Raw genomic sequence first — 26572 nt, forward strand, 5'->3', positions numbered from 1 at the left:
GATGTTAAATAGTTGGAAGAACGGTGGAAAGAAACTGCCCAAACAAATGCAGAAGCAATCAAGCAACTATCTAAGCTTGATTGGGAAACATATTGGCGGTTTCTGGTAAAACCACATAGTCATTGGATGACTTTACGCTGTTTAACTAATTCTGCTCAAAAGATGGTGCCACCTCTCACTGATGTTGTATTCACGGGGCAACTGAGATCCAAAATTGGCCAACCTCCCCAGGTTAAGCCAATGATAGACATTTGCGAGCTCAAGGACTGAATGGCCAAATAGGACCATTCAATTTGCAAAAGCTTGTCATCATTTATTTTTATTTTTAGTTTTTGTTTCACTTATTCTGAGGAAGGTTGTTTGAAACCTCCTCAGCTTTTTATGTAATAATCTATTTTTGAGGCATGTATTATAGTATTTAAACCCCTCTCATGCATTTAGAGAGGGGTCCAAGATTTTATCAAAAACACTTTACAAGACATTACACTTTTGTATTTTTGTGAAGGTTTTGATGAAATTATTGGAACATGATCTATTTTTTTTTAATATCGAAGCATACTCTACTAAAATTGCACTTTTGTACTCTTAGAGTATATTTGATTGGATGAAAGTAGATCAATATTGTTGAGCCCATGAGCAAGACCTTTCATATATGGTACTTTTATCTTATGATCGTGTTTTATTTATGAATTAGCAATACTCTTTCTTTGATTGCCTTGTGTATGGTATGATGTTTCAGCTCTGATTCCTTATTGAATACATGAACAATTACTATATGCGATAAAGTTTTCTCAATTGTTTTGTCTAACTATTTAGCCAAAACAATTATCATTCACGATTTCATTTCTTTTAGCAGTTGAATAATCTTCATTACCAGTTGCTTTGAGACATCTCTGTAGATCGCATATCTTAGTTTATTCCTAGGTATATCTATAGTAAGGTAATGTTAGAATAAAATAGATGCATATGTTTATTGTTTAGATTAGATCATTATTAGTTGAATCATTCTTCGTTATATCTTATATCATCCCAACAACATTATCAAATCAATCCTCACTGGGAAACTGGTCCCATTATCCCCAGTCGGAGCCACTACACCAAACGAAAAAGGAGTTGCTTTTAAGGTCCGGACCGGGTGGTTATCCCCCATGTTGTCGCAGCGAATTTCGAGGCTTCAACGCCACCCCAGATGATCAATCACTGAGCTAGAACCCTTTTTCTCTAACCTAGCTCCATAACCGGACCCTTGACACTACATCCATGCGGTTGGAAGCCTATAACCACACTCGCAAGCTTGCCTCCATGTGGTTATGACCCAAATCCTTCAGTTTTGTGCATGTGGTTCTAATATCTAAGCCACTTTTTCAAGCTAGCCTCTAGGCCACTGGCCAAAACTGCTTGTTACTTTCCAGAAGCATAAACAAGATGCTAACAATGCTAACCATCAAAACTTGAACAACTTGACTTAGACATGCCTAATCCATGATAGACATTTCATAAAACATATGACAAACATGTAAGGTATAGGTCATGAACGCATATCTGATCATAGGGATCTGAACTTCATCTAAGAATCACCAAGAAGGCTCTATGCCCTCTCTATCAAGCTACAATAACACTTGTTAGCCCTTGCATTCATCAACCATTCAATAACTTATCAAAACATGTCAAGAGCCATAGATAGAATACATCATGTAAACAACAATTAACTAGAATAGAAACCATGGCAAATCAGCCATAATGTCAATCATGATAACCAATAGGAAAATAACTCTTATTAACATATGAAAATGCCAACCAAGTCAGGGACTTCCATGTACCACCTAACCATAGATTGGGCTGAACCAAATCTCTCTTTCAGCCAATCACCCCTGCGCCATATTCCAAACATGAATGTGGGATCTCATGGGATAAACCAAAACAGGGCTTCCAGAGGCCAAACCACCTCAACCCTCAACCATAGTGATTCCACCTCTACGGTCTGGAAATCACTAACATCAACCAGATCGATCTCTACCCAAGTTGTCCAGGGCTCCAGGAACTAGTAACTCAACCCACAGCCTTCCAGGGCTCTAAAGTGTTTGTTCCAACCGTGGCTCCGGGAACTAGTAACTCAACCCACCAAGGACTCCAAAGCATTTGTCCCAACCTACGGCTCCAAGAAATAGTAACTCAACCCAAGTTGTTCCAACCTATAGCCATAGGGAACCTGAGCACCAATCAAAAAACAAGTGGGAAACCCACAACACCATGGCTATCCAAGAAATGGCAAGGCAAGGGTAAAACCACTATCAGTCCTAGCAAATCTCTATGCCAATGACATCACATAACCAAGGAATCACATGCATATACCATGCATCCAAAAATCAGCAAGGAAATCACACATGCAACTTGTTACCTGCAAAGCAATCCAGTTGTAGCCGTTGATCCAACAATCTCCTTGCACTTCCCTGCTTTCCTTTGCTTTCTTCCTCCAATCCAAGTGGATACTAGAGTGCTCCAAAAATGCTCTAAGTGTTCAAGAGTATCAGAGAATGAGAGAATGAAATAAGAAAGCCGAAAACTGAACTGGCAAAAGCTCAACAAACAAAAGCTATGAATTAATCCTCTGATGCCTTTTTATTATTGAAGTCTCATTTTTTCTTCGTTTTCCTTCATTTTTCCTCTAATTTCCCTTACATGCAAAGTTGTGTCGCTTCACCTTCCTTTTCTCCTATTTTCCTTTATTTTCATAATTAAAATGTCAATTATTGCCTCTTTGCCTTTGCCAATTTCCATAGTCATTATTAATCCACAAGTGATGCCCACTATAGTGTTTTGCCCAACATTCAACTTGGAATATGTGTCCCATGACCTTGGTCTTATTTTATTTACATGGAAAATCAACCAGGGGTTGTTACACATAGCTTCCTTGTAGAACTTTGGGGTAGACTGCTTCACTGCCGCAAGAACAAAGGGTGTCAATTCCAATGCTCTTCTCTCAAAATATGGGTCTAGAACAGGGGGGTTGACCTGTGAAGTGGCTTGCTCTTCATTTTCCACTGACACTTTTGTATATCCCTGCTCTTCATTTGGAGATTCCTCCATAGGGATATCTTCTTCTTGTTCTAGATGTTTAAGAGCCTCAAAAGAGTTTTTGCTGAAGGTGTTGAAATTTGGTACCGGAGGACAGGTGGTTCCCTTAGGCTTTGATCTTTGCCCTAGGGAAAAGTGTCCAAAAGAATTTAATTTTTCTCCTAAAGTGACTTTATAATTTTATAAAGTTAAATCTAATTTAAAAGTGACTTTAAGTGATAAAGTTACTAAGTCTAATTTTAAAGTGACTTTTATAAAGTCAATGAAAAATTAGAAAGGAAAAGTGACTTTGGAAATAAATGACTAAGTGGGTCTTTATTAAAGTGGGGTGCATTAAAAAATAAAAAGTGAGATTTAAATGAGCATTTAATCTCAGCCATTGATCTAAATCTATTTCAGTCATTGGATTTAGAGATCACCCAAAAGTCACTTGGGTCACCCAAAAGTCATTTGGAGTTATATTAAGGGAGGAAAAGGAGGAAAAGATCACATTCGATTCAATTCTTTCATGAGCAGATTGGGAGAAGGAGAGCAAGAGAGCAAGAGAGATTTCTGAGCAGGGAGGAGAAGGAGACAGCAGCTTGGCACACATTCCAAGGCAGCAGTTGAGCAGATTTGTACAGCTGATTCAGCACACAGTGAAAGGCAGATTTTGGCACGATTTTCGAGGAAAGGTTTGCACAAAAATCGAGGAGCAGTTTGCTGGTTTTTCTGCACGCAAAACGAGGGCCATACAACAGCATTTAATGCTGAAAGTGGGCACGAAAATCGGAAGACCGTACAACATTTATTGCTGTCCTGTTTGCTGTAATTTCCAGTTTGCTGTGAAGCATGGGAAAAGAGATAAGTTGTAAATTTGCTTGCTGATTTTTTGCTGAAAATTTCTCACTGTAAAAGGCAATTTTCAGAAATAAAGAAGAGCTCTCAAACTGGTTTTCCCCAAGAGTTGTAGGGGGTTTTTCCAGGGTCACATTGACCAAAAATCTCAGTGTTTAAATGTGTTTTAATGGCTGTTTATTACTGCTGATTTTTATTTCTGCAATTTCCAGCATTCTGTAAAATTTCCAGAACTTGTGTTTTCAGCAAATTTATTTTTTTCAGCTTGTTAAATGTATGGTTATGGGAAAGGGCATTTAACTATATGGGAGAAATAAGGAGAAACTGGAAACCGGGGTGGGAAAACAGAAATTTCTACATGGTATCAGAGCTTGAGTGCTGAAGGGCAGTTTGGGACAGTAAAAGGAAAAATTACAGTTGCTGATTTTTCACTCAGAAAATTCCAGCAAACTGATTTTTTCATAAACAGCAGTTTTATCTTTACTACAGCAGTGCTATTTTTCAGTTTTAGGACAGCAGGATGTCATTGGGATTGAGGGTGGAGGATAGGCTGGATAGGCATATAAATTACAGGGTTTGGAAGGAGAGAATGCAAAGTATCTTTAGGAGGCAGAAGTCTGGGATATCATGGTGCATACCACACAGAACCCTTTGTTGTGCCTACTGATGCTACTCAGTTGACAGCTTATAATAAAAAGAACAACAAGGGTAAGAGGCTGATTCTAGACGGAATCAAAGACCATTGCATTCCTCATGTGAGAGGAAAGAGCAATGCCCATGAGATGTGGACAGCATTGTCCAATCTCTACCAGAGTACCAATGAGAACCGGAAGATGGTCCTGAAGGAGAAGCTGAAGAACATTAAGATGGGTAATGATAGTGCAGCTGGATATCTCACAAAGATTACTAATGTGAGAGATGAGTTGGCAGCGATTGGAGAGGCCATTCCACCCACTGAGTTGGTGCGGATTGCAGTGAATGGCCTCCCCCGTTCATGGTTGAACTTTGCTGATGGGGTTTGTGCACGTGAGACCCTTCCCACATGGGAGAGGTTTTGGGATGATTGCGTTCAGACAGAGATCAGGAAAGGTCAGCTTGGGGCAGCCAAGCCAGTTGAGCAGGATGAGGATGTAGCACTGGTGGCAGGAGGCAAGAAAGGCAAAGGGAAGAAGCAGGCTTCCACAAGCAGTGGTGGGGGCAAAGGCAAAGGTAAAGGTAAACAGGGGAACACACAGAAGGACTATTCCAAGGTGAAGTGTGGGAATTGTCAAAAGATGGGACACTATGCAATTGTGTGTCCGGAGAAGAAGAAGAAGAAGGGAAAGAACCAGGACGTGGCATCTTCAGCAGAGATTGAGGACTTTGCTGGTCGTTTTGACCGAGAGTTTGCGTTCACTACGTGTGAGTCCTCTAGTGCAGGATCACCTGCCACACAGGTTCAGAGGGAGCATGCTTTTCCCTCGATTAGCGGAGCATCTTCAGGTATCTGGTATGTGGACAGTGGGGCTTCACGTCATATGACAGGAGTCCGTGAGTACTTCTCAGAGCTTTCAGAGAGTGGTACTGATATTGAGGTAGTACTCGGTGATGACAGAGTTGTTAGAGCAGTCGGGGTGGGGACACTGACATTTCAGAGGGAGTCCAAACCTCCCTTGAAGGTGTCAGAGGTTCTTTATGTGCCAGGGATGAGGAAGAACCTCATATCCGTCTCAGCTTTGGAAGACAGAGGATATGAGGTACTGTTCAGGGGAGAACAGGTGTTGATGTATCCCAGGGGCACTCCAGCTGATTCAGCTAGAGTGATAGGTGTACGCCATGCAAAGGTGTACAAGTTTGCATTCCAGCCCCTTTTGGCATTGAGCAGTAGTACCGACAGCAGAGCTAGCAGTTCTGAGCTGTGTGAGATTTCGCACCGCAGGATGGGACATATGTATCATGGAGCCTTGAGGACATTGCGGGAGATCACTACAGGTGTGCCAGATTTCAGTACTGATCACTTTGATACTTAAAGAGGTTGCGCGATGGGCAAATTTGCCAAATCCCCTTTTCCCAGCAGTGACAGCAGAGCGACGGGGATACTTGATTTGATTCATTCCGATGTGAGCGGTCGGATGTCTCATGTTTCCTTGAGTGGATATGAGTACTATGTTTTATTCATTGATGATCACTCCAGAAGGACCTGGATTTATTTTTTGAAGACCAAGAGTGAGGTCTTCAAGCGGTTTCAGGAGTTCAGAGCTCTTGTGGAGACTCAGACAGGTCGAAAGATCAAGTCCTTAAGGTCGGACAATGGAGGAGAGTACACCCTTGGAGAGTTTGTTGACTATTGTGCGGAGACAGGCATTAGGAGGGAGTTCACTATTCCTTACAACCCCCAGCAGAACGGGGTTGCCGAGAGGAAGAACAGATCCATCATAGGGGCTGCCAAAGCCATGCTACATGATCAGGGGTTGCCATTGTTCTTGTGGGCAGAGGCCTGCAACACAGCTGTTTACTTGCAGAACAGGAGTCCGCATCGTGCCTTGGGGCACATGACTCCGGAGGAGGCTTTCTCTGGGAAGAAGCCTGATATTGGTCATCTTCATATCTTTGGATGCATTACATACTCCTATATACCCAAGGAGAAGAGGACCAAACTAGAGCCCACCGCAGAGAAGGGTATCTTTGTGGGCTACAGTGAGACCTCAAAGGCCTTTCGGATTTACATTCCTGCACAGAGGAGAGTTGTTGTCAGACGGGATGTGAAGTTCGAGGAGGACAGGGCCTTTAGGAGGTCACGGGAGTTAGAGTATCTGGATCAGCCAGACCCTCAGCAGCAGTTGAGTCAGTCGCAGGGATCCAGTGGGCAGGGATCAGGAGGATCCGGAGGTACATCTATGAGGATGCCAGGTCCGTCAGTGAGCAGTGGCTCGCCAAGCCAGAGGGGTGGTGCTCCGGGCAGCATGCAGAGCAGTTCACTAGGGAGTCCATTGATGGACAGTTCACACGGTGCCTCAGCTTCTACAGGTTCAGGTGCAGGCAAGAGGACAGCAGACAGACAGTCAGGAGTTCAGGCTACTGATGGTGATGAGGAGGAGTTTCATTCTCCTATGGGAGAAGCATGCTCAGGGAAGAGAAAGCCCAAGTGGCTTCAGGACACCTTGAGAGATGCCACATCTGTTGCTGAGCCGAAGAGGCCCGTCAGAGAGAGTAGACCACCTGAGAGGTTTTGTAGCTATATGGCGATGGTTACCAGCATCCTTGACTCTGAGCCTTCTAGCTATGAGGAGGCAGCTAGCCAGCAGGTCTGGAGAGAGGCCATGCAGGAGGAGTATTCTTCTATCATGAAGAATGATGTTTGGGAGGTGGTGCCGAGGCCTGAGGGCAAATCCGTGGTTACTTCCAGATGGCTTTACAAGGTAAAGCATGCTGCAGATGGCAACATTGAGAAATTCGAAGCGAGGTTTGTGGCTAGAGGGTTCTCCCAGGTAGAGGGAGTTGATTATGAGGAGACCTTCGCTCCCGTGGCTCGATATACTTCGATCCGCTCCATTATATCGATAGCAGCAGAGATGGGTTGGAAGATCCACCAGATGGATGTGAAGACCGCATTTCTCAATGGCTTCATACAGGAGGAGGTGTACATTGAGCAACCACAGGGCTTTGAGGTGCATGGGAAGGAGTCCCATGTGTGCAGACTGAAGAAGGCCCTTTATGGCCTGAAGCAAGCTCCCAGAGCTTGGTACTCCAAGATAGATACATATTTGCAGGGGATGGGTTTCACAAAGAGTGAGGCAGATCCGAACCTTTACTTTATTGTGATTGGTGAGGAGCCTCTCATTCTGGTGCTGTATGTGGATGACTTGATCATTACAGGTGCAGAGAGACTCATAGAGCACTGCAAGAGAGATCTTGCGACGGAGTTTGAGATGAAGGACATCGGCTTGATGCATTACTTTTTGGGTTTGGAGGTGTGGCAGGAGGAGGGGCATTTCTTCCTGGGGCAGGGGAAGTATATTGTGGACATCCTTAGCAGATTCCACATGGAGGATTGTAGACCCATGTCGACACCAATGATCACCAACTGGAAGAAGCTTCATGCTTCGGACTCCGAGTTGGTGGATCCCACATTGTACAGGCAGCTGATTGGTTCCTTGATGTATTTGGTCAACACTAGACCAGATATCTGTTTTGCAATCAACACGATGAGTCAGTTTATGTGTGAGCCTAGGAAGGTTCACTGGGTGGCTGCAAAACACATTTTGCGCTACTTGCAGGGGACAGTGGATTATGGTCTGGACTACAGGCAGGGAGATGGAGTGAGATTGGCAGGATACACTGATTCTGATTGGGCAGGTTGTGCTTCTGATAAGAAGAGCACTTCAGGGCGCTGTTTTGGGTTGGGTTCAGCAGTAGTGTCATGGTTCAGCCGGAAGCAGCAGTCAGTAGCACTGAGTTCAGCGGAAGCAGAGTATATGGCAGCCAGTCTAGCTAGTTGTGAGGCTATCTGGCTTCGCAAGATGTTGTTTGGCTTATTTGGTCAGCCGTTGAGACCTTCAGTGATTTACTGTGATAATCAGAGTTGCATTAAACTCACGGAGAATCCAGTATTTCATGACAGGTCAAAGCATATCGGGATCAGATATCATTTCATCAGAGACTATGTTCAGAAGGGAGTTGTGAAGCTTGAGTATATTTCCACTGATGAGCAGGTTGCAGATATCCTTACCAAAGCCTTACCACGGGGCAAGCATGTCTACTTCAGAGACAAGATGGGTGTGGTGAGGAACACCTTCCTCGGTAAAAGAGAGTGTTGAAATTTGGTACTGGAGGACAGGTGGTTCCCTTAGGCTTTGATCTTTGGCCTAGGGAAAAGTGTCCAAAAGAATTTAATTTTTCTCCTAAAGTGACTTTATAATTTTATAAAGTTAAATCTAATTTAAAAGTGACTTTAAGTGATAAAGTTACTAAGTCTAATTTTAAAGTGGCTTTTATAAAGTCAATGAAAAATTAGAAAGGAAAAGAGACTTTGGAAATAAATGACTAAGTGGGTCTTTATTAAAGTGGAGTGAATTAAAAAATAAAAAGTGAGATTTAAATGAGCATTTAATCTCAGCCATTGATCTAAATCTATTTCAGCCATTGGATTTAGAGATCACCCAAAAGTCACTTGGGTCACCCAAAAGTCATTTGGAGTTATATTAAGGGAGGAAAAGGAGGAAAAGATCACATTCGATTCAATTCTTTCATGAGCAGATTGGGAGAAGGAGAGCAAGAGAGCAAGAGAGATTTCTGAGCAGGGAGGAGAAGGAGACAGCAGCTTGGCACACATTCCAAGGCAGCAGTTGAGCAGATTTGTACAGCTGATTCAGCACACAGTGAAAGGCAGATTTTGGCACGATTTTCGAGGAGGTTTGCACAACAATCGAGGAGCAGTTTGCTGGTTTTTCTGCACGCAAAACGAGGGCCATACAACAGCATTTAATGCTGAAAGTGGGCACGAAAATCGAGGAGACCGTACAGCATTTATTGCTGTCCTGTTTGCTGTAAGTTCCAGTTTGCTGTGAAGCATGGGAAAATAGATAAGTTGTAAATTTGATTGCTGATTTTTTGCTGAAAATTTCTCACTGTAAAAGGCAATTTTCAGAAATAAAGAAGAGCTCTCAAACTGGTTTTCCCCAAGAGTTGTAGGGGTTTTTCCAGGGTCACATTGACCAAAAATCTCAGTGTTTAAATGTGTTTTAATGGCTGTTTATTACTGCTGATTTTTATTTCTGCAATTTCCAGCATTCTGTAAAATTTCCAGAACTTGTGTTTTCAGCAAATTTATTTTTTTCAGCTTGTTAAATGTATGGTTATGGGAAAGGGCATTTAACTATATGGGAGAAATAAGGAGAAACTGAAAACCGGGGTGGGAAAACAGAAATTTCCACATGGTATCAGAGCTTGAGTGCTGAAGGGCAGTTTGGGACAGCAAAAGGAAAAATTACAGTTGCTGATTTTTCACTCAGAAAATTCCAGGAAGCTGATTTTTTCATAAACAGCAGTTTTATCTTTACTACAGCAGTGCTATTTTTCAGTTTTAGGACAGCAGGATGTCATTGGGATTGAGGGTGGAGGATAGGTTGGATGGGCATATAAATTACAGCGTTTGGAAGGAGAGAATGCATAGTATCTTTGAGGAGGCAGAAGTCTAGGATATCATGGTGCATACCACACAGAACCCTGTTGTTGTGCCTACTGATGCTACTCAGTTGACAGCTTATAATAAAAAGAACAACAAGGGTAAGAGGCTGATTCTAGACGGAATCAAAGACCATTGCATTCCTCATGTGAGAGGAAAGAGCAATGCCCATGAGATGTGGACAGCATTGTCCAATCTCTACCAGAGTACCAATGAGAACCGGAAGATGGTCCTGAAGGAGAAGCTAAAGAACATTAAGATGGGTAATGATAGTGCAGCTGGATATCTCACAAAGATTACTAATGTGAGAGATGAGTTGGCAGCGATTGGAGAGGCCATTCCACCCACTGAGTTGGTGCGGATTGCAGTGAATGGCCTCCCCCGTTCATGGTTGAACTTTGCTGATGGGGTTTGTGCACGTGAGACCCTTCCCACATGGGAGAGGTTTTGGGATGATTGCATTCAGACAGAGATCAGGAAAGGTCAGCTTGGGGCAGCCAAGCCAGTTGAGCAGGATGAGGATGTAGCACTAGTGGCAGGAGGCAAGAAAGGCAAAGGGAAGAAGCAGGCTTCCACAAGCAGTGGTGGGGGCAAAGGCAAAGGTAAAGGTAAACAGGGGAACACATAGAAGGACTATTCCAAGGTGAAGTGTGGGAATTGTCAAAAGATGGGACACTATGAAGTTGTGTGTCCGAAGAAGAAGAAGAAGAAGGGGAAGAACCAAGACGTGGCAGCTTCAGCAGAGATTGAGGACTTTGCTGGTCGTTTTGACCGAGAGTTTGCGTTCACTACGTGTGAGTCCTCTAGTGCAGGATCACCTGCCACACAGGTTCAGAGGGAGCATGCTTTTCCCTCGATTAGCGGAGCATCTTCAGGTATCTGGTATGTGGACAGTGGGGCTTCACGTCATATGACAGGAGTCCGTGAGTACTTCTCAGAGCTTTCAGAGAGTGGTACTGATATTGAGGTAGTACTCGGTGATGACAGAGTTGTTAGAGCAGTCGGGGTGGGGACACTGACATTTCAGAGGGAGTCCAAACCTCCCTTGAAGGTGTCAGAGGTTCTTTATGTGCCAGGGATGAGGAAGAACCTCATATCCATCTCAGCTTTGGAGGACAGAGGATATGAGGTACTGTTCAGGGGAGAACAGGTGTTGATGTATCCCAGGGGCACTCCAGCTGATTCAGCTAGAGTGATAGGTGTACGCCATGCAAAGGTGTACAAGTTTGCATTCCAGCCCCTTTTGGCATTGAGCAGTAGTACCGACAGCAGAGCTAGCAGTTCTGAGCTGTGTGAGATTTCGCACCGCAGGATGGGACATATGTATCATGGAGCCTTGAGGACATTGCGGGAGATCACTACAGGTGTGCCAGATTTCAGTACTGATCACTTTGATACTTGCAGAGGTTGCGCGATGGGCAAATTTGCCAAATCCCCTTTTCCCAGCAGTGACAGCAGAGCGACGGGGATACTTGATTTGATTCATTCCGATGTGAGCGGTCGGATGTCTCATGTTTCCTTGAGTGGATATGAGTACTATGTTTTATTCATTGATGATCACTCCAGGAGGACCTGGATTTATTTTTTGAAGACCAAGAGTGAGGTCTTCAAGCGGTTTCAGGAGTTCAGAGCTCTTGTGGAGACTCAGACAGGTCGAAAGATCAAGTCCTTGAGGTCGGACAATGGAGGAGAGTACACCCTTGGAGAGTTTGTTGACTATTGTGCGGAGGCAGGCATTAGGAGGGAGTTCACTATTCCTTACAACCCCCAGCAGAACGGGGTTGCGGAGAGGAAGAACAGATCCATCATAGGGGCTGCCAAAGCCATGTTACATGATCAGGGGTTGCCATTGTTCTTGTGGGCAGAGGCCTGCAACACAGCTGTTTACTTGCAGAACAGGAGTCCGCATCGTGCCTTGGGGCACATGACTCCGGAGGAGGCTTTCTCTGGGAAGAAGCCTGATATTGGTCATCTTCATATCTTTGGATGCATTACATACTCCTATATACCCAAGGAGAAGAGGACCAAACTAGAGCCCACCGCAGAGAAGGGTATCTTTGTGGGCTACAGTGAGACCTCAAAGGCCTTTCGGATTTACATTCCTGCACAGAGGAGAGTTGTTGTCAGACGGGATGTGAAGTTCGAGGAGGACAGGGCCTTTAGGAGGTCACAGGAGTTAGAGTATCTGGATCAGCCAGACCCTCAGCAGCAGTTGAGTCAGTCGCAGGGATCTAGTGGGCAGGGATCAGGAGGATCCGGAGGTACATCTATGAGGATGTCGGGTCCGTCAGTGAGCAGTGGCTCGCCAAGCTAGAGGGGTGGTGCTCCGGGCAGCATGCAGAGCAGTTCACTAGGGAGTCCATTGATGGACAGTTCACACGGTGCCTCAGCTTCTACAGGTTCAGGTGCAGGCAGGAGGACAGCAGACAGACAGTCAGGAGTTCAGGCTACTGATGGTGATGAGGAGGAGTTTCATTCTCCTATGGGAGAAGCATGCTCAGGGAAGAGAAAGCCCAAGTGGCTTCAGGACACCTTGAGAGATGCCACATCTGTTGCTGAGCCGAAGAGGCCGGTCAGAGAGAGTAGACCACCTGAGAGGTTTTGTAGCTATATGGCGATGGTTACCAGCATCCTTGACTCTGAGCCTTCTAGCTATGAGGAGGCAGCTAGCCAGCAGGTCTGGAGAGAGGCCATGCAGGAGGAGTATTCTTCTATCATGAAGAATGATGTTTGGGATGTGGTGCCAAGGCCTGAGGGCAAATCCGTGGTTACTTCCAGATGGCTTTACAAGGTAAAGCATGCTGCAGATGGCAGCATTGAGAAATTCAAAGCGAGGTTTGTGGCTAGAGGGTTCTCCCAGGTAGAGGGAGTTGATTATGAGGAGACCTTCGCTCCCGTGGCTCGATATACTTCGATCCGCTCCATTATATCGATAGCAGCAGAGATGGGTTGGAAGATCCACCAGATGGATGTGAAGACCGCATTTCTCAATGGCTTCATACAGGAGGAGGTGTACATTGAGCAGCCACAGGGCTTTGAGGTGCATGGGAAGGAGTCCCATGTGTGCAGACTGAAGAAGGCCCTTTATGGCCTGAAGCAAGCTCCCAGAGCTTGGTACTCCAGGATAGATACATATTTGCAGGGGATGGGTTTCACAAAGAGTGAGGCAGATCCGAACCTTTACTTTATTGTGATTGGTGAGGAGCCTCTCATTCTGGTGTTGTATGTGGATGACTTGATCATTACAGGTGCAGAGAGACTCATAGAGCACTGCAAGAGAGATCTTGCGACGGAGTTTGAGATGAAGGACATCGGCTTGATGCATTACTTTTTGGGTTTGGAGGTGTGGCAGGAGGAGGGGCATTTCTTCCTGGGGCAGGGGAAGTATATTGTGGACATCCTTAGCAGATTCCACATGGAGGATTGTAGACCCATGTCGACACCAATGATCACCAACTGGAAGAAGCTTCATGCTTCGGACTCCGAGTTGGTGGATCCCACATTGTACAAGCAGCTAATTGGTTCCTTGATGTATTTGGTCAACACTAGACCAGATATTCTGTTTTGCAGTCAACACGATGAGTCAGTTTATGTGTGAGCCTAGGAAGGTTCACTGGGTGGCTGCAAAACACATTTTGCGATACTTGCAGGGGACAGTGGATTATGGTCTGGACTACAGGCAGGGAGATGGAGTGAGATTGGCAGGATACACTGATTCTGATTGGGCAGGTTGTGCTTCTGATAAGAAGAGCACTTCAGGGCGCTGTTTTGGGTTGGGTTCAGCAGTAGTGTCATGGTTCAGCAGGAAGCAACACTCAGTAGCACTGAGTTCAGCAGAAGCAGAGTATATGGCAGCCAGTCTAGCTAGTTGTGAGGCTATCTGGCTTCGCAAGATGTTGTTTGGCTTATTTGGTCAGCCGTTGAGACCTTCAGTGATTTACTGTGATAATCAGAGTTGCATTAAACTCACGGAGAATCCAGTATTTCATGACAGGTCAAAGCATATCGGGATCAGATATCATTTCATCAGAGACTATGTTCAGAAGGGAGTTGTGAAGCTTGAGTATATTTCCACTGATAAGCAGGTTGCAGATATCCTTACCAAAGCCTTACCACAGGGCAAGCATGTCTACTTCAGAGACAAGATGGGTGTGGTGAGGAACACCTTCCTCGGTAAGAGGGAGTGTTGAAATTTGGTACCGGAGGACAGGTGGTTCCCTTAGGCTTTGATCTTTGGCCTAGGGAAAAGTGTCCAAAAGAATTTAATTTTTCTCCTAAAGTGACTTTATAATTTTATAAAGTTAAATCTAATTTAAAAGTGACTTTAAGTGATAAAGTTACTAAGTCTAATTTTAAAGTGACTTTTATAAAGTCAATGAAAAATTAGAAAGGAAAAGAGACTTTGGAAATAAATGACTAAGTGGGTCTTTATTAAAGTGGGGTGAATTAAAAAATAAAAAGTGAGATTTAATTGAGCATTTAATCTCAGCCATTGATCTAAATCTATTTCAGCCATTGGATTTAGAGATCACCCAAAAGTCACTTGGGTCACCCAAAAGTCATTTGGAGTTATATTAAGGGAGGAAAAGGAGGAAAAGATCACATTCGATTCAATTCTTTCATGAGCAGATTGGGAGAAGGAGAGCAAGAGAGATTTCTGAGCAGGGAGGAGAAGGAGACAGCAGCTTGGCACACATTCCAAGGCAGCAGTTGAGCAGATTTGTACAGCTGATTCAGCACACAGTGAAAGGCAGATTTTGGCACGATTTTCAAGGAGAGGTTTGCACAAAAATCGAGGAGCAGTTTGCTGGTTTTTCTGCACGCAAAACGAGGGCCATACAGCAGCATTTAATGCTGAAAGTGGGCACGAAAATCGAGGAGACCGTACAACATTTATTGCTGTCCTGTTTGCTGTAATTTCCAGTTTGCTGTGAAGCATGGGAAAAGAGATAAGTTGTAAATTTGCTTGCTGATTTTTTGCTGAAAATTTCTCACTGTAAAAGGCAATTTTCAGAAATAAAGAAGAGCTCTCAAACTGGTTTTCCCCAAGAGTTGTAGGGGTTTTTCCAGGGTCACATTGACCAAAAATCTCAGTGTTTAAATGTGTTTTAATGGCTGTTTATTACTGCTGATTTTTATTTCTGCAATTTCCAGCATTCTGTAAAATTTCCAGAATTTGTGTTTTCAGCAAATTTATTTTTTTCAGCTTGTTAAATGTATGGTTATGGGAAAGGGCATTTAACTATATGGGAGAAATAAGGAGAAACTGAAAACCAGGGTGGCAAAACAGAAATTTCTACAGAAGAAAGGTTCTAGGATTGGATCTACTTCAGCAGATTTCTTTGTGCCAATAACCTTGTTTTGTTGATTCCTTCTCCGCTTTTGTGCTAGCTGGAAGCTCATCTCTTTGGAAACAGGGCTTGGGTCTGCTCATTTTTTTTTCGCTAGGGGCATTTTTTGGCAAAGTGCCCATGAGAATGAAAAACAATGCATTTAAAAGGAATATGCTCATAGTCCAATTCTTGGATATGGCTCCATTCTCCAAGATTTATCTTTAGGGCCTCTAGTAAACCTTCATTGAGGTTTACCTCAACACAGATGCAAGCACAAGAAAATTGACCTCCTTTTGGTTCTGCTTTATCCAGATAACGGCCCAACTTGTTTCCAATGTCTTTTAGTGCATCAAGCCCCCAAAGATGAAGAGGGAGGTGTGGCAGCCAAACCCACATTGGCATGACAATGATCTCAGAATTTGGATTGAAATCAAGAGTCCATGGAGTGATAAAGAGGCCTTTAGACCCCATGAAATACGAACCTAATCTAAAAATCAAATCTCTTTCCATTTTATTGAGAAACAAAAAGACATAGAAACCCCTTCCAACTGCAAAGAAAGTTACCTGTCCTTGAAGCTTGGGGCCCATTGTTCTGCGATCCAGGTTTCAACAACTTTTGGATTCAACCACAAGCCCATAAACTTGCCGACCAATGCTTTTTTTAAGAGAGCTAAGGCTCTCTTGCACGAATCTGAAGGAGAGAGATCCACCGCAAGGATCTCAGCTAATTTCTTCACAAATTTTTTGGGGGGGAGAAGAAGTCCCCCGAGGTTTTTGAGCCTACACCAGGGCTCTGAATGCTACCTCCACCTCCCTGTCATTATGAACAGAACGCTCTAGAAAAGAGCAGACACGAACGACAATGAAAACGAGTGAAGCTACAAGTTTGAAGACACGTCCAGCTCAGCAATCCACGCGTCTAAATCGTCCAAACAGGCTCGTGCTTCATCGGCTTCTGCAAGAAAAACCTTCGGCAGGTACGGAAACCCTAGTCGCGTGATGTTGTAATCCAAATAGCTCTCCATTATGAGGCAACCAATTTGAAACCATCATTCATGTCCTTTACAACCCATCAATCTCACCAAAATTCCACCTTTTGTTGGTGTGTGTGATGCGGTAAATAGAAAGAATATTCAATCCAATTCATAGAACATGAAGAACATCTCTAAAGTTGGCAATCTCAATGATGACATTACAACATCCTCACACCCGTAAGGCTAAGTTATTACCAAAGACCACTTCCTCTTCACTATGTTGATGTCAATAATCAAAGAGGAGGTGTTAATGCCTAATCATATGCCTAAGAGCTCCAAAACTAAGAATCCATTTCTATGAAGAAGAGGACCAATACACAAAGTGCACAATGAAATGTGAGCTATGAGAGGATCTTGCAATATCATCTTCAAGAAAGCCCTGTCCCCTTATGGCAACTAGTTTGTTTTGCAAATTCTTCAATATTTTAAAAGCAAGAGATGCAAAATTTGAAGCCATGTCCCTCCTTATGACAACAATCATAGATGAGTTTCTTTTTCTTGGAGGATTTTCAAATTTCCCCCTTAACCTACACTAGTTGATGCTTAAAAGGTGTCAAGATAGACTTTGGATGGGCTTGATCTTGGGGGTGGGGGCAATATATTCCTCAATGTGAATTAATGTAGGAAAAGATTAAAGAAAACCTACCCAAGAGGAGTCTTAAAATTCTTTATAAATAAGGAAATGTTATAAGAAATGGTGGCAAAGGATTTGAATACTAGAGAAAGATTATTCAGAACAATAGTTACATATTATGAATCTAATTTTGCCTTTCCTCTTGATGTAATGATGTCAACCTTCAAGTTCTTAAACCTCACAATATACTCAATGATATCAAAGCCACCCATTTTGAGATTAGAAATCTCAGGTTCGAGTTTGTTTACCAAAGTGGTATCTATTGTTCCAAAGAGTGTCTTGAAGGTATTCTGGATTTCCTTTGCACTTTTAATGTTCTTAATGAGATGAATCAACTATGGCTTGACATATAGAGTGATTAGCTCAAGAGCTTCATCCTCATTCAGTTTTTGAGGTTATTGTTGGCAGTAGTGTCAAGAGGAAGGGGTTTCCCCAAGTATAACAACAAACCCTTGCTCTTAAGAAGGGAAAGCATTTGATCTTCCCAAATATGATAATTAGCCATATTTAACTAGGCAAACAAACTTCAGAGTCACAAAGAAACCTTCAGCAATGCCAATAGCCAGAAATCTTTTGGATCAATTGCCAAATTGAGCAAGTGAGATTCACACCCGATCTAATACCATGTTGAATTTCACAAGACAAAATAAGAATCAAATAAAACCAACACAAACCCTGATTCTACAAAAAGGTGAGAAGTAACAACCACTAAGGCAATACAACACCTAGAGCAATATTACACAAACGAAGTGTAACCCTACAAAGAAAGAAAAACCAAGAACAAGTGCACAAGATTGAGAAAGAATCATAAACACAAGAGTGAGTGCAACACTTGATAAGTTCCCATATACAAGAGAGAGTGTAACAGTTTAACAAATGAATGAATGAATCACTTAAATGAAAACTGCAAATGAGTGTGGATGTATAAATGCCAACTCACAAATAAGAGTGGATGTATAAATACCCAACTCAAAAAGGCCAATGAGTTATCTCAAGTGGTTGAGTACTTTAAGCTTCATGCAAGAGGTCTTGAAGTCGATTCCTCAAGCTGGTTGTCTCTGTTGTATCTCACTAGATATCTCTATGCCTGGCCATAATCAAATTTAATGAGTTTGCATTAGGTAGAATCTGCGAATGTGGGGAAGTGCCCAAGAGTTCCCCCACAAAGGTTTTTAAATAAATACCAAGCTCAGAGGTAGGGCACTTCCCCACTAGGGTTTTGAGCCTACATGTACAAGGTCAGCCTTGATCAAACCTACAAATATAATAATGATACAATATAAGGTCGATCATGGTTAAAAGTGAAGATTACACCCTTACCTTGAACAAACATGTTGAGATACAGGTAGTTCAAGACCTACCGAGGATTTTTATTCAAAGAACAAAAGAAAAGCAGAATTACTCAATGTTGTTTTTTCAATTTTAATTACTGTTATTTATTTTGGAAAGTAGAGTTCTCTAAAGGGCAGGTTTGTGTTGAAAAGTTGTGACTCTACTGTTAGGATTTCTTTCTCTATTGAAGGATTGGCGCACTATTTTTAAGCCTTGTACTTTGAGTGATAGGCTGATTGCTATTTCTATAGATTCAACTTCTAGTGTTGCTAATGAGTATCTAATGCACTGTTAAAGCCAATCTATGAATTGAGGTACTTGGTAATCCGCTGGCATATTTCCAGTTCATTCTGATTTCTCATGCGCTTACAAGTTTGAACTTCTGCTGTTGCTATGCACTATATAATCAGCGGTGTCTTAGGTAATATTCACAATTATAAAAACCTAGGTTCAAACTCCTGATGTGGCACGTTTGCGCCCAAAATGCTGGCAACCCCACTGGAACACATGCCAATGTCGATTGGAATGTGATTACCTTGCCAAAACCTGCGTTGGTCTTTTAGTGTGAGCTTATATTCACTCCTTTCATGGAATACAGCTAAAATTCACTACTGTGCTCCTCATCAAAGTATTCTGCGATGTTGCCCAACTCATTATTTTCTATGGTTTGGGTTATTAGTATTGATTCACATTAAAAAAAATCACAGAGACAAGACTGTGCAGAGTACCTCGGCTCAATCTAAAATATATGCTTCAAAATATTGAGAAAACACAAAAAAAACTTCGGTTATAGATGAGCAAAATTAACCTCGCAGCTTGACGATTTGTAGAAGTCATTGCAGCGAAGCCCCCCTAGGAAAAAATGGCGAAAGCCCTGCGTTTTTTCAGACCCATCAATGATTATGTTGCCAGATACACTTTGAAATGTGGTACAGGGAAGGGCGCCCATCGTTTCATTCTGGGATATTTGCAATTATCTCACGAAGGGAAACTTTTTATCTCTCTGGGTTTGTGTTCTAGTGCAGTCTTGTCCTTACCATTTTAAAATTGGTAATTATCCATCCCAAATCGATAAATGGCCTTTGAAACTACTTTATGGACTTGATTTGATGTGTGGTTTGACGGTAAGTCACATGGGCGAAGTCCGGGGAGACCGAAGTTCAAATCTCATTGAGTACATTGACCTGCTGTGGTGGCGGCTAGAGGAGCGGGACCCCCTCCCCAGCGGGTCTGCTCTTGCTAAAATCATAGGTTATTAGTATACCCGACTTGCAGGTGGTTGGTTATGCTCTTGGTGTTATAGTGGCAGCTATGAGGTTTGATCCTGGGTCTCCCGTGGATTAAACTTGATAGTTGCCGATTCACCCTGTGTTAAAAAAATATATATATATTTATTATTTATTTATTTTTTTAGTTTAATTGGTTTTGAAATTCGTAAACATATTTTATTAAATTTATCAAAGTTTTGAAAAAATAAATTATTTAAAAAATAAAAAAATAATAATAATTTTTATTTTTTTAAATATAAATTATATTTTTTTTGTTGGTAGTTTTATATTGAATGACAATTTTTTTTATGGAATTTAAATTAAATTTGTCCAACAAAAGTTTATTTTAAAATTAAAAAATTTATACCTACACGTCATAGCTTATTATTAATATATTTATACTAGGTATACTTACACGTCATAACTCGCATTAATATATTAGTAATAGGTTAACTTAAATTGTTATAGAGAACATGATCTGTGTCTCCAATCAAGAGGAGTTCTGTGTTTTTAAATTGACCACGAATAAAATACATAATATAATCTTTTCCTTTCTTATAAAAATATATGTATGGCAGGATTTTGAGCATCGCTTATAAGTTTTAGTTCGGGGATATATATAAAGAAGGGTGTGGCTTGTCTAAAACCTGAGTTCAAGAATATATATGAAGTGCTTTCCACCATTGATATATTTAGGGTTGATAAAATAATTTATCCATTGATCAACTAGGATGGAGACTTCATAAAAAAATAAAAATAAAAATAAATAAATAAAAAATATAATATTTTTATAAATTAGGTGGATAAGGGTTGTTGAATGAGTGGGGATCGAGGATCGTATAAAGTTGATATAATTGTAAACAATAACGTTCAATTGAGTCAGAAGTAAAAGAGTCCCCTAACAATCTGTGCGAAATATTTTAAGGGAGGCGAGGTCATGTACGAGTAATGTTGTCACGAGTTACAAAGACCTGGGCAATAGCATCTTTAATTTGCAAGCCAATAGAATTAAAGATAAATATTAATAAGATAATTTCTAGAAAATAGAAAAATAATGTTTAAAGTTATACTTTATTAAATTTAAAATAATTTTATCAAAGAGATTTAGAACAGTCGGTGAAGGAGCGTGTTGTTAAGGCGCTCTGTAAGCAAAAGTCACTGGTTCTGGTCTTGCCGATACCAAAAAATCTAGCATGGTTTCCGCTGGTGCGGCTCAAGTCGGGTGCGATCCTTGGGTGACTTTGACGGCTTAGACACCCCTGAGTCGTGACCTCTCAACCACAGGGTAAGAGTGATTTTCAGGATTCACCCACTTATCAACCAAAAAAAAATCAAAATAATTTTAGTTGTTTGACTGAATTAATGGCTAGTCATGAAAACCAATATGTTATCCCTGGCTTGGCGGCAGGGATAATAATGTTTAAGTAGTTAGTATATCTTGGGAAGACAAGCTATATTGTTTTTTTTGTTTGGTCTACGATGTGTTTTTCCAGCATCGAATATCCTTTTTCGTTCATCAAGTTATCCTTCGGGGATTAGGGTGTGTGCATAAATAGTTATCAATAGAGTAGGGAGTAGTCTATATCTGCAAAAAAAAATGGAGTGGTGGTTGGCCTTTACTCGCTGATGTGACCCACCCTCCAGCGTTTGACTTCGCCTTCGGTGATCGACTTTGTCCCCGGCTATCTGTGGCCTCTCCTCCTCCCGTCAGGATCCTCGTCTCCTCCAATGCCTCTCTGCATTGTGGCCCCTCCTCCTCCTGTCTCACGCATTAACACCCTCTGCCACCCTACATTAATTACAGCAAGTCGGGTTCAAACTCCATTCAAAATTGCTCCCCTTACTCCAAAACCAATCCACCAGCTTGCGACCAAAGTTGAATGCCATAGTTGCTACGAAGAGTTCCATAGTTGCTGCGGAGAGTTCCACAGTTGAATGCGCAGAGCATTCACATTCATGTTTAAAAATCTGGAGAAGGTACATGTTTTGTTGCATTCGCATTCACGATTAATGGCATAGTGTTTCACTTTCTATTGCCACTGAATGTAGCTACATATTAAAGCATTGCTATTCCAATATTTATCTAGACTTTTATTTCTGTAATGCGGACATTCCTATCACAAATTTTCCTATGTTACTAAACCCATGCATCCAAGTACGTACTGATAATTGTGCCCTTTATCATTCTGTTTGGGAGAAGATTTCTCAATCATTCAAGGTGTTAAACGTTTCACCTATAAGGAGCTGAAATTGGCAACAAGGGATTTACATCCAGGCAACAAGATTGGGGCAGGGGGATTTGGCTTTATGTACAAAGTATATTTTAACCCACAACTCTATTTGGGAACATGTATAGTTCTGAGAGTGTATGACCTAATGATTTTGAAATGGCTCTTTGCATTGTGACCGGTCAAAGATATATTATAAATCTGTATTTTGGTAGAGGATTTCGGTGAGCTGAAAAATATCTGTGAATAAAGAGTTAGGGCTTGGAAAATACAATAATGTTGAATAGATTTTGATGTATGAATGTGTTTTACTATGGTCAATTCTGCTATTTACAAACATCAATTTTTTCTAAGGATGTTTCTTTGCCCATTTTCACTCTTAGTTATATGTAGTAGCAGTGCAGTACTATATGTTTGTTAGTCATCTCTTTCAAGTACAGACATGAATGTTTGTTCCTAGCATGTCATAGGAAGACTTGTAAAACATATATAGGAATATGTTTTAGGGTTTGAAATTCGCCCTCCATTAATCTCTTCATTGTTTCCATGATTCCTACTAATGTCTATCGATGAATAACTGAGTAAAGATCAATAGTCAAATGTCAGTATTGTCTGTTCACAGCAAAAATTCTAGTTGTTAACTTTGATGAGGATGGTTTTTTTTATAGAAGAGTGTGCTCATTCCTGCTCAGGTCCTTCGCCCCCCTTAAACCCTTCTCAATGCAAAAGTTCAAAATTTTTCATCTCAAGATTGTTACAAACAAGAATCAAAAGACTACCAAAAGTTATTTATGTGAAGATTACATCTTATTAAACCACCATCTAGTGAGACACCTAGATCATAGTGCTAGCCAATTCTCTTTAGTTTCTCTTCTTCTCTGGGCTTGTGTCTTCATTAGAGCTCATCAAACTGTGTTGTCTGCCTCATTTTGAAGGGAGTATTCCACTAATCCTACTTAAATAGTCTTCTAACTTTGTTAGATTTCCATGACTTTAATATATAATTTGATTCATCGTGACAATCTATCAAGCCTAATCATGCTTAAAGTCGTATCAGTTCAGTGCAGGATAGTTACACATAATACCATTAATGAAATTTTCTAGAGCTTTATGATTTGATTTGAGACGATTTTGGCTTTTGCTTATGAATATTTGGAAAATTGTCCTCTGTGAATGGTTGAAGGAGTTATGCTTTTGTAATGCTCCCATGTGTTTTTTGGTAATATGCATTTCTTGGTTTTATATTATCCATCAATTTCTATTTTTTAACCCTTTTGTTGTGTTCTTGGAGTGTGTTCTTAGCTTTAACAATTTAGAAATTTTCCACAAGATTTGTTTGTGGGGTAAGGTTCTTCATTAACTCTTACAATAAACATATATGACTATACAAATAAAATTCTGAAAATGGAAAAGCAAACTATGAAATATAGAGCATTTCTTGGTTTTTGCCAAGGCATATGCTTAAATGCATTGTATCCTCATTTATTATTGGCACTATAGGTTGTTTAATGTTAAAATTTAAATGCCCAATTTCTAATATGATTTTATTGTTATCTTATTTTCCAGCTCTTGTAAGCATAAGAATGGTGCAAAAGTGGACTTTGTGCATTGAAGTGTCCTGTTATTCTACTCAGGGATGATCAATTGTTCAATTTGTCTTTCATAATAGTGCAACAAATCATGTGCTCCATAGAAAGAAAGAAGTGCATGGAAGGACTACAAATAACGAGGCACATTATATTGTCCTTGTTGAAGGGTTGAAAGGGGCAAAAAATATTGGAGTCAATGATATTACCGTATTTACAAATTCAGAGTTAATTTGCAACCAAATGAAAGGCATATATCATGTTCGAAAGGACAATATCAAACCCCTTTACAAAGAATCCAAAATCTGGAGTTATCAATTTCAATATTTTAACATAGATTACCATGCAGAAATTCAAAGAATGTCGACTCATCTAGTGTCTGGAGTTGTCAATGATGACATAGGATCATCATCTATTACACCAGAAGTCATTGATCAGCAACAAGATAGGTTCCCATTATGGGAATGCGTTTTTGTTGTCATTTTTGTGGGGGCTCTCATGGCATGGTTCTTTCACTAAAGAAGAACCCATTAATGTACTATTTTTCCCCAACTTGCAATGATTAGGGTTTGTTGTATGGGTGATAAGTATATGGACAAATGTGATATATTCCATGTATATGGAGAAAAGTAATATTTGCATGGTTTGTGAATAAATAATTGAATGTTGTTGAGGTTATACATATTTTCTTTTATGTTATTTTACCATGTTAGTGATTCGATTTTTCTAATCCATTGAGGTAATTACATCCAAATTTAAAGTTTAAATTGTCAAGGGGCCTAAAAAGTTAACATCATTAATGTGAAAAGGCCTATTATATACAAATATAATCGCCTATTTTCATCCTATATGATCCTATTTAGATCAAATAATTTATCATTGCTTGTTGTCAATTTCAAGAGTTGCTCGTTATTTTTTATGCCATCATGGGCATTGCATTCATAATGACAATATAGGGTCGTACCATATATCCTTTCAAATTGCTGATAGGATTTGAAAATCCCTTGCTACGTTTGTAGATGACTTGAGCTAACTGGGAAACGTAATGCCTTGGAAGACAACAATATTAGAGAAAAATCCATTCAGGTTAATTTAGTTGTGTTATGGGATGGATCCATACATGTACTGCTAATGAAGGCAAAGTCCTCTAAACTCTACTCAAGATCAGAAAAAGCTGAAAATCTTAATTCAACGGTGCCTTTATCAAAAACTCAAGAAACCAAAACTTGCATCATTGAAGGTCAAAGTAGGCCGTATTAGTAGACAGCTAGAAGCACAATATATAATCAAACTCCTTCCATCCAGGTCTAACTTTGATGCAAGAGCGTACCCTCCATTCTTAGTGATGGCATAAAAATGAGTGTGCGTTATGTGACAAGTTGAAAATCATTAGTAAATAGTCTTTATCAAGTAGATATATATGGAGAGTTACTTTTTTAATTTCCTCATAAAACAAAAATATTTGCCTCAGTGCACAAGTAGACAGGAAAAAGAGCAGAGTTATCTACTTAGTGGCTTGGATATTCCATAATCACAACTTTCTAGAGACCACAAATATAACTTGCACAAATCCATGAAGGCATGATGTTACAAAAGTGAAAAATGTCTTGAAACTCAAGCTATTATGTAAAAAGTTGAATCAATACAACAACATTGCACTAAAATAGTTGTTAATATATGAATTAGTAGTGGAGAAAAAAAGTACAAGGATAAATACTTCGGTTTCATCATTTACCATCACTCCTATAGGCATTGGAAAATCACTTTCCAACACATTTTCCAAGGCTCCTGTGGGCACTAGAAAATTATTTTCCAACGCTCATGCAGGCGGTGGAAAATGAAATTCCAACGCTTTTCTCAAGGAGATTTGGAAAAGAAATTTGTGATTGGGTTAACATTACCAATTAAATGGATGATTGAATAACATGAAATGTAGGATATGACCTAACCCTTGAAAATTTACAATTGATAACCCAAACACAGTACAATACCTTAAGACCTTCAAAGAAATTGTATGATTCAACAAGTGAAACTGGCGTTATACTTTGGAGGGAATTGCTTGATACAAAGCATAATTAGAGTGTAAAAACATATCACTTTACCCAAAGCCTTCTCAGATCGCCAAAGCCTTCTCAGATCTCTTGATGTGGGAAATGTGCAATGTTCATGAGTTTCTCCATTACCTTTGAAAATATAGAAATGAATGCTAACACCTCCCTTATTGTATAATCATCCAGTTTATTTTGTATTAATATCTCCGGCTAATCTAAAATTTCTTTCATTATTAACGAAGTTAGTTGGATAAGATGGAATTCTTTATATATAGGTCAAAGCTTGTTTAGTTCCTCTAATTGGTTAAAAAAACAAAAAAAATTAACGTTGAAAAAGGTTGGTTAATAGTGAGATTTTATTTCCAAACCCATCAAAATACATGTTATTCACAGAAACTTCAAAATAATCTATTACAAAAGCTATGCATATAGCATAAATATCTAAATTTGCAGCATAAAGTTATCTTATACTTGCGAAGGAACAATAACAACAATGATAAGCTTGTTTGGTATTTCTTCAAGATATGATTGTTACCAAATCTTTAATTAGCATCTACCTTATCATCCTATTTTGGCATATATAATGATACTAGGTGGGCATAAAGGTTAATATAAATTAAAGGCAATATCAAATCCTCCAACCATTAAAAATAAAGGAGTCACTCTCACATAGGAATATAATGAATTTTCGCCAAAATTATCACCTTATGATAGATATGTTGGTGATGGTGACACTTATTATTGTAGGTTTTAACCCTGTACAAAAATTACCTGCAAACGAAAATAAACAATGGTGAGAGCATAAAACATAAAACAAATATACACAAAGGTTTTCCCCTAGATCCCAAAACTAGGACTACCAGATTGATTTTTCATTATATTCCTTTTAATGTTACAATACATATATATACATGTCGAAGCATCCATAAACCCCAATCCATTAACCCTAGATTAGAACATAATCGTAGTTCCCTTGATAGGATCTATAAGATACCATGGGCAAAAAAGCATCATGCCCAAAACCATGTGCA

At 40.5% G+C, this 26572-nt stretch overlaps 1 protein-coding gene across 2 annotated transcripts in view; it reads right to left on the minus strand.

The window, feature by feature from the left end:
* Positions 1-19480, minus strand: part of LOC149214314 (APO protein 2, chloroplastic-like) — a 72621-nt gene extending 53141 nt beyond the window's left edge. The window contains exon 1 of one of the 2 annotated variants that reach the window (XM_089392272.1): positions 19217-19480. In XM_089392272.1, the coding sequence (XP_089248398.1) occupies positions 19217-19357 (141 nt within the window). In that variant the 5' untranslated portion in view covers positions 19358-19480. The remainder of the gene's footprint in view (positions 1-19216) is intronic. The other variant, XM_089392271.1, reaches the window with a different exon arrangement.
* Positions 19481-26572: the final 7092 nt, after the last annotated feature.

The sequence above is a fragment of the Pinus tabuliformis genome, chromosome 1_1, assembly GCF_031772625.1.
Source record: "Pinus tabuliformis cultivar Carrire ecotype Pingquan chromosome 1_1, CPIR1, whole genome shotgun sequence".
NCBI lineage: Eukaryota > Viridiplantae > Streptophyta > Pinopsida > Pinales > Pinaceae > Pinus > Pinus tabuliformis.